The sequence below is a fragment of the Maniola jurtina genome, chromosome 5, assembly GCF_905333055.1.
Source record: "Maniola jurtina chromosome 5, ilManJurt1.1, whole genome shotgun sequence".
NCBI classification, from domain to species: Eukaryota; Metazoa; Arthropoda; class Insecta; order Lepidoptera; family Nymphalidae; genus Maniola; species Maniola jurtina.
In genome coordinates, this window is record NC_060033.1 from 13,858,869 (window position 1) to 13,873,133 (window position 14,265).

Sequence of the window (14,265 nt, forward strand, 5' to 3'; positions counted from 1 at the left end):
TGTAAGGCTTGAAGTGCAAGCGAGAGCGCGGAACGAGCGACAAAGAAGCACAATCGGCCTTCGTTGTCACGTTCAACTATCGTTATTAAACCGGCTTTCAGACAACCAATTTTTTTAAAGGGAAATATCCTTATTCCCGTGATCTGGGCTGTATTTAACAGTATGCGATTGTCAAACAATACGGAAAAATCAATGCCTAGTCCGGTCTGAACAAATTATTATGTTCTAACTTCGAAGTCCAACTTTCACCGTGCAGAGCTACGAGTGTAACATAACATATACATCAATGATTCCTACCAGTCTAACGGATGAGATTTTTTATGGAATTTTCGACAATCGCACTAAGGGTGAGATCTATAGAGCGCGCTCTGCCTTTGCTTAGACTTAAGACAGAGTTAAAACGAGACAGAGCTATATCTCTCACATAAATCTGTCTCGTTTAACTCAATCTTAAGTCAGAGCAAAGTCAAAGTGCGCTTTATAGATTTCAGCCTAACAGTCAAACAGAACTGCAGGCCATAACTGACTCTCCCGCAAACCGCGACCTATCTCAGGAGTCGTCTCAGTGAAATGGTATCATCATTATCAACTGATATAGACGTCTGCTGTGCTGAGCATACTTAGGTCTCTTGTAGGGACCACCACTTTATCTTCGCGACCCATTGAGCTATATAGGTTTCTCCCACGGATATCCTCTTGAAGATTTAATCACGTAGAGACTCCAAGCATAGCTCTCTCCATCGCCCGCTGAGGGACTCAGGTGTGAAATGGTATACCTACCTATAGTTTAATAAGCTGAATATAAGATACAAAGGTAATAAAATAAAACAACGTATATTACAAGGCAACGTTTTATTAAGTCGCCAATACTATCAAGTATTTATATTAACCTAATTTAGGGCCGTCGGGGCGCCGATACAAATTATGCACAATTTTTACACAAGCGTGCGCCGCGGCCGACCAACTAATAACTACAATAAAAATACACCAAGCATCTTTTAAAGGGAGATTATAAACAATAGACCATTGTCTAAAAAAGCTATGCTTTCTAACATAATAAAGATTTGATTGTGTACTCAAATCATGTACATATATCAATTTAATTTGCCGTCAAAATATGTGAATTCCACCTTAATTTTTATTATGTCATATAATATATCTTGATTATTATAATTTGTCAGTTTTGCCATAGATTGCTGTTGCATATTGTTTCATAAGGGTCAGTACAGGTACAGACGCCCATCCAGTATAAATTTTTTATGGTATTCCAAACACTACCAAATATTATAAACGCGAAAGTCTTTGTTTGTTAGTTTGTTCTTTAATAACGCCAGAACGGAACAACGCGTAGCGGATCGACATGATTTTTTCCTCCGCAAATCAACAAGTTCCATGGGATTTTCAAAACCTAAATCCACGCGGACAACGTCACGGGCATCACCTAAACAATTTTGACATCTTCATGTCAAAATTGTTTAGCTGATGCCCGTGACTTTTTCCCCGTCAATCAATCAATCAAACAATGCGTGCTCGAGCAAAATTGTGATCCTTCATAAAGTTTTGCTCTTATTTTAATCAAATTAAATTGTCATTGAGGAAAAGTTCTCAAACATGCGTGCGTAGTATTCCGGTCTGCGCTGACCCTTATAGGACAATTGCAACATGTTTTATTTTCCTATAAAATCTACTAAGGACGTACACAGACGAAGCACTATTGTCAGCGGAAGACCAAAGTCCGTCATCTTTTACTACGATTTACAACGTACTATTAGTTCATCGTGTGCGTTGAAATTCTAAGGTGATCAATTTATGTCTTTCGCGGTCAGTCCGTCGTCTGCGCAGACCCTATATGTGAAAAATTATATCTTTAACATCTACGTCTAATATTAATCATTTTGGAGGGCTACACTCTCGATGATATATTTGCAACCCAAATTAGTTATTTTTGAATGAATACTTTGGTAATCCAAATCAGTTATTTTTTAAAGTTCTACATGTTCTAGCCTTTTCTCGAGATCATACGAAAGTGTAGCCGTTACAATTTAGGTAACTTATACATAATAGTAATTTGTGTTACATGTATTCTAGAGCTGACTGTGTGGTATGGTAGGGTAGGCAGAAAAAACTTTACAAAACAATTAAGTGGTATAGCTTTCCATTATTATTCTAATTATTAATTTGGCGTCAGCTTTGCATCTATATTCTAGTTAAATCTGTCTACCCACAAATAATGTAGGATATCCGAAGTGAAATAAAGTGTATTTTAAACATCTTACTAATACTATCTTATATTTCAGCGAGTTTTTTTACAAATACAATTCTATTTTTCTTTAATTCAAACAAAAATGCAACAAAATCATTACGCTTCCAAACTATTAAAGGAAAATCGTGTTCGCCATATTGTAACGTCCTGGCTAGAAATATATTTTCAATGGATTTAGTGGGACAAATTTTTCAATCGATTTTGTACGACAAAACCCATCAAAAATATAATATTAAATCAAAATATATTTTTCTAGCTAGAACATCGCAATATACACGGACACGGTTTTATTACTTTGGACGCGTTATATACATAGATCTAACATAGAAGTTTTAAACCCGATAGCCACGTGCACGAAGTCGCGGGCTTCAGCTAGTAGATCGATAAATCGCCCACTGCGCAGGTTCAAGGCTTTTGTTTCGCACTTGAGTGCAGACGTTTAATTTTGTAAGACACTGTTATGATTGTATAGTAATTTAGTGCACGCATAAAAATAATTTCCTATATGTCATTTCAGTATTGATCAATCGGTCAAGTACGAATCGGACTCGCACACGAAGGATTCCGTACTACCGTATAAGAATTTTTTTAATTTTTTACACTTTTGATTTTTTAATTTTCATGGCAATCGTTTTGAAATTCTTATTATTTGTTGTTATAACGGCAATAGAAATACACGTTCCATAGGGTCTGGAACCCAAAAAATGAGACAAAAATCATAATCTAGGCACTGATCACTAGACATAAGAGAATATTTACAAACTTATAACGAGAATATATCTAGAATAATTATCATTAACCAGTATAATTAATATAGTTACTTCGTATGAATCGGGTTATTGGATAAAATATTTCTCTCTCACTACGTCTTAACACTATCGAACACCCTCGGGTTTTTACATTTGCGAATTTTTTATTTCATAAAACTCACCAAGTATGAGTAAGTTGAGGTTTTATTTCCACTAACTACTTGAAGCAAATACCTACTTATCGCTATCCCAAATTAGAACGAGAGGCCAGACCACAGTGTGGTCTCGCTCTCGCTAAATATTTGCTTCAAGTTGGTATAAGGAATAATTTATCCATAAGTATACATATATAGATAGTAAACGCAACATTAGATTCGAGCCCACTAAAGTTCAGAATTCTGCGTATCGCTGTCAAAACTGACCAATCACAGACAAGTCTAAAGTGACGGTCGAATAAGCAAAAATAATACTCAAGTTCGTTGCTACGCTGGACTTTCCGGATGCATTTTTACCCAACTAAGGCAAAGCCAAAAGGAAGGGTTATGATTTTAGCAGTCTATGTATGTATTTATCTATGTAGGTTTGTATTTATGTGTGTTCACCGTAGCGCCTAAACTAATGAGCCGATTTTGATGAATGAGGTATCAATCGAGGAGTTTCCACGGGATTTTCAAAAACCTAAATCCACGCGAACAAAGTCGCGGGCATCAGCTAGTTCAGAATAATTTCATTAAACTCACACTTATTTACTTTATTTATACAACTTCTTTACGCGATGAAGATTAGTAAACCATCTGGGTGCGTCATTGCAAAAATAGACGTATTTGCAAGATGTTCGCAGAGGTATATTTTATTTTTGTATGTTGAGTAGCTTACAAATCGGCGAAAATGGTGTACCAGTAATAAACTTCTTATTTGGAACTCTGGGCCCATAACCCACCGCCGTCGGTAGGTTATGGGCCGAGATACGTTTTTGAGAGACTTGGCCGAGTCTGAGCGGATACGGCATCGCTGTGCGTAATCGTGAACAGCTTTCAGTTTTATTAAATAATGGTGGCCGAAATGGTGTAAATCCAAGCCCATCATCTTGTCATCTGTCAAGCTGTTGTTGGTAACGCGTAGGCGGCAGGCGGAGGCAGTACAAGGACGCACACCCTGCTACTGAAAGTCCGCGAGCGACTGGCGCCAGGTGGCGTGGAAGGGGATGCGCAGCAGCTTGAGCTTGGTGTTGGGCAGCTGCGCCGACAGCAGGCGCTGTAGCGTCGGTATGGGCAGGATCTCCACCTGCAACCAAACACAACATTGAGTTAGCTTATTATTCAACAGGTTAGTAATATGGACCTCATAAGAAAGCTCAGTCGCTCAGCGGGCGATGAAGAGAGATATGCTTGGAGCTTCTCTACGTGATCAAGTCAGGAGTGAGAATATCCGTAGAACTAGAGAAACCTACATAGCTTAGCGAGTTGCGAAGCAATGGGCAGGGCACACAGTTCGAAAAACCGATAGACGTTGGGGTCCCAAGGTGCTCGAATGACGCCTCCGGAGTCCCTGGTTGAAAGACTCCCCACTTGGTGGACAGACGACATCAAACGTGTCGCACGCAGCCGCTGGATTCAGGCGGCGCAAAACTGTGGCGTGTGGAAGTCCCTACAGGAGACCTCTGTCCAGTGGTGGAAGTCTACTGATTGATGATGATGGAGTTAGATGCGCGTCTGTTACCTGCGGCGGTCCGGCGACGGTGCGGTGGTCGTCGGGCAGCCTGCAGCCGGGCACGGGCTTCAGCACGGGGATGCACTCGCCCACGTCGCGCCGCTTGCTCTCTCCCTCGCCGGCCTCGCATTGGTCTATGAACAGCTCCGTGACGCGCAGCAGCTCGATGGTGACGCCCCACATCAGGTGCGTTAGCGTCTCCTTTAGTCGCAGCACGCCGCTCAGCACCTGCCAATTTTATAAGCTTGTGTAAAATTCTATAGGTTAAGATTAAGGTTACACTTGTACGCGCTCCATACAAACCGTCAGTACAACTGTGCTCACCTCTAGGGTGCAAGCTCTCTCATCACCTGCACCAAATAGATGATGCTCGTAACTTTATCCACATGGATTTGGACAAAAAGCTAGCAACCAGACAGACACTTTCGCATTTATAATATTAATATAGAAGTATGGATTGTCATAAAGAGACGTACCTGTTTGTTAGTGGTAGCAGATTGTGACACGTATGTGGGGATGATGAGCAGTCTCTGGATGTTCTTGCACTCCGCGAGCGCGTCGTCGAAGCCGACCTGAATATAATTACATCATGATATTAACATGTTCGGAGCTAATACATGATAGCCCAGTGGTGAAGACGTTTGCTTCCTATTCCAGGCCTCATCTAACTTTTGAGAGCTATGCGCGTTTCAAGTAATCAAATATAATTAGCTGTAAGAGTGAAGGAGAACATCGTGAGGTAACCTGCATGCCTGACAGTATTCCATAATTTTGTAGAAGGTTTGTGAAATCTGCCGATCCGCACAACCGCTTCGCCCTTCTTCCGTCTTCAGTAGTGGTCCGGCAGTGGGTTGATCACGATGATGGTGTATGCGTTATATCTCACCTTGACGTCGAAGTTGACCAGTTCGAGCCTCGTGAGCTTGGGCAGCGCCGACAGCGCGCGCAGCAGCGCGGGCGCCGCGCAGTGCGCCACGCCGCGCTCCAACCGCAGCCGCCGCAGCTTCACCAGCTGCAACAGACGAAACTGTACAACACCACGCATAGCCGCGAGGGGCACACCGCAAGGACTGTGAGAACTCCAGCTGCCCGAGTTGGCCAACCACTTCGCAGGAGCACCAGCCCAGCTCCTCGATGGACGTGAGCGACAAGTACTGCAGACGAGTCAGCGTGTGAGAGACCATACCTTGCCCAACGCCGCGGCGAAGGATCCGCCGAAGGAACATTCGCCTAACTCCAAGGACTCCAGCTGTTCGAGCTGGCCGACCACCTCGCAGGCGCACCAACCCAGCTCCTTGATGGACGTGAGCGACAGGTGCTGCAGGCGAGTGAGCGCCGCGAGCGGCCGCAGGTCGCGCGTGAGGGAGAGGCCCGCCAAACTCTGAAACAGTACGATCCAGTTTAGGGAAGTTAAACAGATTCTGTTTTTCGATGCCTTCGTGCACCAACCGATGCCTATTCATGCTAATTAAAAGTGGAGGGAAAACTTCATGCTGAAAGGGTGTTCCATATCTACCGCAACTAACCTTGAGTCGTAGCAGCTCTAGCCTGGGCAGGAGGGCGAGGGGCGAGGGGTCGAGGCGCGCGTCGCGGATGGCGGGCGCCGCCAGCGCGCGCAGGCCGGGCAGCCGCTCGCACGCCGCCTGCACCGCGCGCGCGGGGCAGCGGCACAGCTCTAGCCTGCACAAGCAAACGGTTGACGTCAGGCAAAAACACCTCGAAAGTGAAAGGACGTCATTCACTCACGAGTACTCACCTCTCGAGCGTATCGACGGCGCCAATGTGTTGCGCGAAGTGATCCCAGAAGAGAGCGTCGTTTGGCGGCAAAAGCATCTTGCGCAGGTCCAGCCAGCGCGTGCCGTGGCGCTTCAGCGCGGCGCACAGGCCTGCCCAGTCGCTCACCTGGGACACAATTCATTTTAATACTAGGGATCACAGAATTACAAGCTAAAGAGCCCCATTCATGTGGGTCTTTAACTAGCATTGTGTGACCCAACCTCAGTACTTGAAGACTAAAATCTTTGAACAGAGCGTATTGTCGCGACTACACGCGTTACATCGACCTGAGTGGCCTGCTTGCATTATGGAGTGAGCTTGGTCATTGTTCTTTATCCCATTTCATTTTTTTCCATTAAAATAAACCATTTTATATTTACATGGATTCTTAGCACCCTAGAGCCTTGTCTGGCTGCTGCACATTCCTCTACAGTTAATAATTATGCGCGTATTCACATGTGTATCCAGAGGGGAGCTGAACTAGTGGTCTCGCGTGCAACGGACGGCAGCGTTGTGCGTGCAAAACGTAAGATAGAAGAAGGGTAGTCACGAACAGCCAGTATAGGTGTACTCACGTGCGAGTTTTTCATCCGCACGTGTCTCCAGAGCGCGGGCGCGGCGGCGAGCGTCTGCCACAGCTTGCACACGCGCGCGCTGCGCGCCAGGTCGCGCATGCCCAGGTACTGGAAGATCTGAACACCAAATTATACTAATTTAAAATCTCTGCACAAATATTTCTGAAGTTGTTACAAATATGTATATTATCTGTCTATAGTTTCATCATATCTTCAATAACTGGGACAGTTAATGCACTGAGGTCGGTCGCACATTATCACCTGTCTGTCAGTCAGCCCTATTCGGGAAACCGGATTCTGAGTTATGTGCGTTTTGGGCAATTAAATATCACTATCTTTAACGGCGATGGAAAACATCGTGAGGAAACGTGCATGCTTGAGAGTTTTTCACAACGTTCTCAAAAACGGATAGTCTGTCCAATCCTCTCATACTGAGAGTGAGAGGGGACCTATGCTCATGATGATTTAACTTTTCAATACGATCAGTTTTACACCAGTTTATTTCACCACAGAAAGCCTAGGTGCCGGACCGATAGAACTACATTACTTGAATGGATAATCAGGGAGTGGTCGGATGAAGTCACGAATGAAGGTACAGTACACACACGCACATACCTGTACAGCAATGTTATAGTTGTGCTCCTGCGCTTTGCTGTGAAAGGCCGTGAAGTGGTCGGTGTCATCTACTTTGGGGCGGCCGCGGCGCCGCGGGGACTGCAGCGGCGCGGGGGGCGACGCCGCGCCGTTGGCGATACGACTGCGCAGGGTTTTCACTCCTTCACTGCACACGTTATATTAACATTTATCTACGCCTACACAGTACATACACTCCTCTCTAACGTCCATTTTTTTTATCTATAGGCAGATTTATTCCCTAGCAACCGAGGACCAATCACGGACTTTTTCAAACCAAAATTGTGATTTACGAATATCAAAATGAAACTCATTTACACGCACTATACTTCATCCGTGGAAAGCGTTAGACGGGTCATTTCGAACAAAAATATTTGCGGACTGCAACACCTTTTTGTTTACAGCTTGATGTCTTATACTCTATCCGCGGGGAGAAGTTAGTATAGCGCTCTCTCTCTTGCATAATCCCATACAAATGACAGAGATAAAAAACTCAGTGAACGCTAACAATTTTGAGTCAGCAATCATTCACAAACATGTTTTCCAAAACATCAAAATTCAAATAGAAAACATAGCTCGATTGTGACTGGCTGGCTCAAAATAGTTAGTGCTTACTGAGATTTTTATCTTTATCATTTCTATGGGATTATGGAAGAGAGAGAGCACACACTAACTTCTTTCCGCGGATAGAGATAAACCAATGAGTTGCAATCCACAAATATTTTTGTTCGAAATGACCCGTCTAATGCTTGGTACTACACAAAGAACGTTGTTAGAAAAATTCAATACATTTTTTGACAAATAACGTTGCTAAGCAATTTATCGATGAACATATAGATTGAATACAAAATGGACGTCAGAGATCTTGTGATAGACAAAACTGCGCATCCCACTTCTGAACTCTCCATATACATGCCAGTATTGTATAACTTCGATGGTTTGAATTTTATATTGGTTTAAAGATCAATGGATTCAACAAACCGAACGATCTCGAAGATAAAGTGAAGGATTTAAAAGTTTTCGAAATCAAAAATTGGATCAAGAATAGCGATCGTCCAGCACATAAAGCCTTATTTCGTCTAGTTTAGTTCGTTTTTAATAGTTCACAAATATGTAAAATTTAGAAGTAGGAAGGCAACTGGAAATTATACTATGAGATTAACATAAGATATGATCCTTACATACTTGAGAGTGAAAAAAATTCTAACATTTAACTGTTAGAAATATTTTTCTCTTCCTTTCAAGAATTGAGTGGTACACGGCATATTATAATACAGCTTTTTATAAAACAAATATACAAAATATATCTCACCTGACACCTACCTATACAATCTTCACATCTAATCAGTCATAATAACCTATAACAAACAAAACACTAAACAATAAAATAAAAATAAATAAAAATCAAATCTTACCTCGGATTGATTCCAGAACGATCTCTAAAGATAAAATAAAAAGTGAACCCATACAGATATATTTTATTATGCACTTGTAACATGGAACATTATATACGAAATTCATAAATAAACATAACTTGCAATAATCACTTACAACTCATTTATATGGTTACATTTTATACATGAACGTAAGGTTTAATTTATTAAACTATCACATGCATAAGGTTGCATAATTCATAATTGACGGAATTGACTGATACAGAATCTATTGTCTGATGGACGCCTAAAGCTTGGTATTCACTAAAGACGCTCGACTCGAAAGTCCAGCTTCAAGCAGTGCGGAGACGTAGTCAGCAGGCCAATCAGATGTTAATTTACTTACACCCTTTTTCCTTTCTCACTAATCACTACATCCTTTCCTTTGTAACGTCGTAGCTTGGCAGAAATCGCTTCGAAGCAATAAGGCCGCCAAGTTGTCCTAGTATTTTTGTTATGTAATGATTTACTTTTGTTTCTTTTTATGATGGTGTACAATGGAAGCATATTGCATTTATTTACGTCATCTATCAATAATCTGATTAGTCTGCTAACACATCTTCACTTTGGTGGATACCAGGCCTAATAGTAGCAACCCAAAATAACAGAATATACAGATTAACGAATATGTCACATCAACTACGTTACACTTACATCTAAGAAGTCTATGTAGGACTTTTGCATAACATAATGGAATATGTAAGCGAAATATTGTGAATTTAAAATATCAGTTAAATACCTTGGAATAAACACAGTGCATTACTTATAACGAAGATAAAAATAGTGCTCTTATTTACATAAAAAAATTAGAAAAAGCTGTGTCCACACCAATGAAAAATTGCCAAGCATAGAATAATGCATGCAGTGTTAATTCGTCGCAAATTCGAATAATTATTCTATGTAAAAATACACACAAAATAATTTCAAAAGTTTATCTGGTGTTTATTAAGTAAAAAAAATTAATATCTTTGGTGTTACACCCAAAATTAAGGGAAATATATTGGTGTAAGAATCATTAAAATCGGTCCACGAGTCTCTAGATCGCCACAAAGGCACAAACAAACTAATATATTAGATTGATGAACACATAACCACTTAGTTGCGTTGCGCAGTCGGGTAACAAGCTTCACTGAACACGACGCAAGCTTTTATTGGCGTGGATACAGCTATACAATCAACACATGTGCTTGTAAACGATCCCAATCTGTCAAAAAGTGTGACAAACTATAGCTATCGCTTTTTTAACTGTCATTCCTAAATATTATGACAGTGTATTCCCACTTCAGCTTCCCTGAGTACTAACCTTTGTCCATGAAGGAAAGAAATCAACGCTTTACTTCCAACACTCGAAACAAATACCCACTTATCGCTATCCCACTTCGAAGCAATTAGAGCGAGAGATCGGATCCCAGTAAGGTGTGATATGTCGCTCTTGCTCGGCAGTCGAAGTGGGATAGCAATAATTAGGTTTTGCTTTAAGTAGGTATTATGAGTAAACAATCCAGTTATATATTATTCATAGATTCATGCCATTGACGCATGTGTTGCAACAATATCATTGCATGCGATTGGCTAATTCTCTTCTACTATTGGCTATATAAATAGGTACAGTCTTAGCAGGAGTGCCAACATTTCAACCGATAACATCTACCGCGGCCAGTGTAAGGGCCTGCACAGACGAGGGACAGTCCTCAGGTTACTTTTTGTCTGCCTAAATAGATCGCTTACAACTGCATCGAATAACAAGCACATCGAGGAACTAAGGACCCCGTACAAAAAGTCCCCCGAATAGCCGAGGACTGAAGAAAAAATAGTGTCAACGCACACAGCGGATTTTAGTCCGCATTTAGCGATCGAGTTTGTTCGCTTGTAGCGAACAAATGATTGCACAACGAGTGTGTTGGATCCGTGAGTTCTCGGCGGACATTTTACTTCCACTATGGAGATTTTTGTGGACAAAAGTCCCTCGTCTACGCAGGTCCTAATGCAGCGATCGAAATCGCAACAGTGAAACATTAAAAATGATAATATTAGGTAAACATTTTCCTGCATGCAAAAATTATTAACTTTAGAAGTTATCAAAGCGACAGAAAAAAATTAAAGGAAACTATAAATAATTGTGATATAGAGTTGTTTATTTCTTACGATGCTGCGCTCGTATCGGCACGAAAATTCTGCTGTCATCTGTGAAATGAAAAACGCATTTGAGGTGAAGCTCCTTAAGAGTGCTTTCCATGGTTGCTTCAAGTCGAGCATCAACAAGTCAAACATTAGTTTTTGAAAAATTCTCACTATTTTGGCGATAACTAAAAAGCTTACTAATTAACCGCCTTTCTAATTAATCGCCTTTGAGATATAGAACGGCAGAATGTCAATACGTTACCGGTGCAAAGCTCTCGACACCACAATGAACCGCCTTCCATTCAGTATGGCCAGAGACTGCGGTAGCGACGGTCTGCACACCGGTAACGGCACCGGCGCGGGCGGGGTCGCTACCGGCAACGCGGGCACTAGCATCGGGACTGGAGGGGTAGCGGCAGCGGGGGGAGGGGGCGCCGGGGCAGGTGCAGGGGTGTTAGGGGTAGGTGTGATGGGCGTAGATGGTTTGGCAACTGCCCATACTCTTTCGCCGTCTGGTCCACCACCTGCCACCTGTTGGGGTAAAATAGAAAATTATACGGTAAATACAGACCCCTCGTTTCCCTAGTACGAATTTGCAAATCACGAAAACTTTGATCGTTTTCGTGAATCGTGATAATAGTATTCGTGAGTGAAATTGATGGAAATGCTCCTGGTTTTACAGTGATAGATTCTATAGCGCCAAATTTTCCATCCAACATCGAATATGATATTTTATTAAAACTATTAAAACTCTTACTAGTGTGTTGGTATTTGTCTTGTTCATTAGATCGCAATACCCATTTACATAGTAGAATGCAGCCGAGAGTCTACCACAGAATAGCGAAAAATCGTGAGCGTTGGAGGAGGAACCAGGCCAAAAAGTTCTTGGACATACATACTCTTCCAAATATATACTGTAGAATACCAATAGCCAGGCAACGTCAGCATCAACAGACAAAAACCAGCGCTTCGTCACCAACTAGTCGTCTAGCACGACGGTTCACCGAATCCAATGCATCATTTATTGCAACAACTTCACTCGTAGTTTTAGTTTTACTCGTAACAAGAGTTGCTATTTACATAAACGTATTTGCAGAGTGAGCCTTCTGTACCTGTAAGGTACCAATTAAGTATTCTGATTTCTGTAATACAACTTCATTACAAAAGTATCAACGTACCTTCATTCTCAAAAGCACGCGCTTGTCACTTTTGGGTACTTTAGCGGGCACAGGTACGGGCACGGGAACGGGCAGTCGCCGCGGAGTCGATGTGCTCGCGGATATGTTGGCCGACATGTTGGCGGGTATGTTAGGCGATATGTTGGCGGGTATGTTAGGCGATATGTTGGCGGGTATGCTTGGCACTTGTGGATGGTGTACGTTCGTGGCTACTCCGGACTTGTGGATGAGAGGAGGCGGCTCGAGCGGCGGAGATGATGATTTACGACAATTCTGAAACAAAACCGAAAAATTGCTTGATGTTTATCCTGATAGAAACGGCATTCCGAACCAGTGGAAAATTATTTTGACGATTGAAAAGCTCTCGTAAAAGTTTATTTGAATAAAAACATAGCCTATTCTATCTGCTAAAGAATCCGTATTCAATGAGAACATATAAATAGGCGACACAAGAGTTTCTTACGCCGTAATGGTGAGCAGTCAGCACCAGCTTTTTGCATCTCAAGTAATCATGATGGTAACTCCAGAATCCGTCAGAGCTAGTAGGTATTGCGTGATCCTTGCTATGTTTTAAAAACATCACAGACGTACAAAGCACAGGGTTTGTTTGCATCTTCATTATAATCTAAGAAGAGCGATAGAGCATAGCACGGCACAGCGCAGCATAGCTCAGTGTTGATTGATCACCCTCAGAGGAGCTGTCCATAGTAGGGTAATATTGTGTGTTCTAGCTCAAGTCTCTAGATGACGCGGCGCGCCAGCGCGCGCCGGATCTATAAGACTTAAGCTAGAACACACAATATTTTCACAATAGATATCAGTTACAAGAGAATGATCAGGTTATTGTTACTAACTCATGTAGAAAGATGATTCAATGGTTGATTTAGCACATTCTCAACTGATGCAACTACTTACGATACTGAGTTGGAATATTTTATACAAATTCTATTCTTAAGCATCGATTAGATTATTTAGAATAATTTATATTTTGTACTGGAACCCTCAAGAACCTACCTAATGCAATTAATGTAGCACTCATCTCAAATTTATGTTAAGCGGAGGTTCAGTTTATGATGGGAGCAAGTTAAAGCGGAACAGGTATGTCAGTTTATTAATATAAGTAATTAGTAACCACACTCCTTTATCGTAAAGTAAAAATTCAAGTGTTGCGGTATAAAGGTTCAAACACGATCGTTCAATTATTCAATCATTCATTTATTCATTTATTCAAGTATTCAACTCATGGTAAGTGGTGTGTCAGTTTAAGATGGAAGCATACTAAACCAGAACAGGTACGTTTGTCAGTTTATTAATATAAGTATAATTAGTGACCACACTCCCTTACCGAACATTCAAGTGTTGCGGTATAAAGGTTCAAAGACAATCGATCAATCATTCAATCATTCATTCATTCATTTATTCAAGTATTCAACTCATGGTAAGTGGTGTGTCAGTTTAAGATGGAAGCATACTAAACCGGAACAGGTACGTTTGTCAGTTTATTAATATAAGTATAATTAGTAACCACACTCCCTTATCGAAAATTCAAGTGTTGCGGTATAATGGTTCAAAGACGATTGTTCAATCATTCATTCATTCATTTATTCAAGTATTCAAAACATGGTAAGTGGTGTGTCAGTTAGGATGGAAAGCATGCTATGCCGGAACAGGTAAGTATGTCGGTATATAAGTATCAATAATAATTACTAACCACACTCTTATAATAGAAGGTTAAAATTCAAGTGTTGTAGTATTAAGGTTCATCCAATTCATTCATTCATTCTAGTGTTATGGTATCCCACTAAAGCAAGTGTCCGAGTCAGAGGT

General features: G+C 41.5%; 1 protein-coding gene across 3 annotated transcripts in view; it reads right to left on the reverse strand.

The window, feature by feature from the left end:
* Nucleotides 1-3,658: 3,658 nt before the first annotated feature.
* LOC123865323 (mediator of DNA damage checkpoint protein 1-like) overlaps nucleotides 3,659-14,265 on the reverse strand; it is a 37,699-nt gene continuing 27,092 nt past the window's right edge. For 2 of the 3 annotated variants that reach the window (XM_045906286.1, XM_045906285.1), the window contains 9 exons: nucleotides 7,689-7,854; nucleotides 7,074-7,190; nucleotides 6,479-6,624; nucleotides 6,249-6,402; nucleotides 5,909-6,103; nucleotides 5,609-5,734; nucleotides 5,199-5,294; nucleotides 4,732-4,950; nucleotides 3,659-4,296 (listed from right to left, as the gene is read on the reverse strand). In XM_045906286.1, the coding sequence (XP_045762242.1) occupies nucleotides 4,171-4,296; nucleotides 4,732-4,950; nucleotides 5,199-5,294; nucleotides 5,609-5,734; nucleotides 5,909-6,103; nucleotides 6,249-6,402; nucleotides 6,479-6,624; nucleotides 7,074-7,190; nucleotides 7,689-7,854 (1,345 nt within the window). In that variant the 3' untranslated portion in view covers nucleotides 3,659-4,170. Of the gene's footprint in view, nucleotides 4,297-4,731; nucleotides 4,951-5,198; nucleotides 5,295-5,608; nucleotides 5,735-5,908; nucleotides 6,104-6,248; nucleotides 6,403-6,478; nucleotides 6,625-7,073; nucleotides 7,191-7,688; nucleotides 7,855-11,552; nucleotides 11,595-11,693; nucleotides 11,792-12,438; nucleotides 12,712-14,265 lie in introns of all 3 variants that reach the window. The other variant, XM_045906287.1, reaches the window with a different exon arrangement.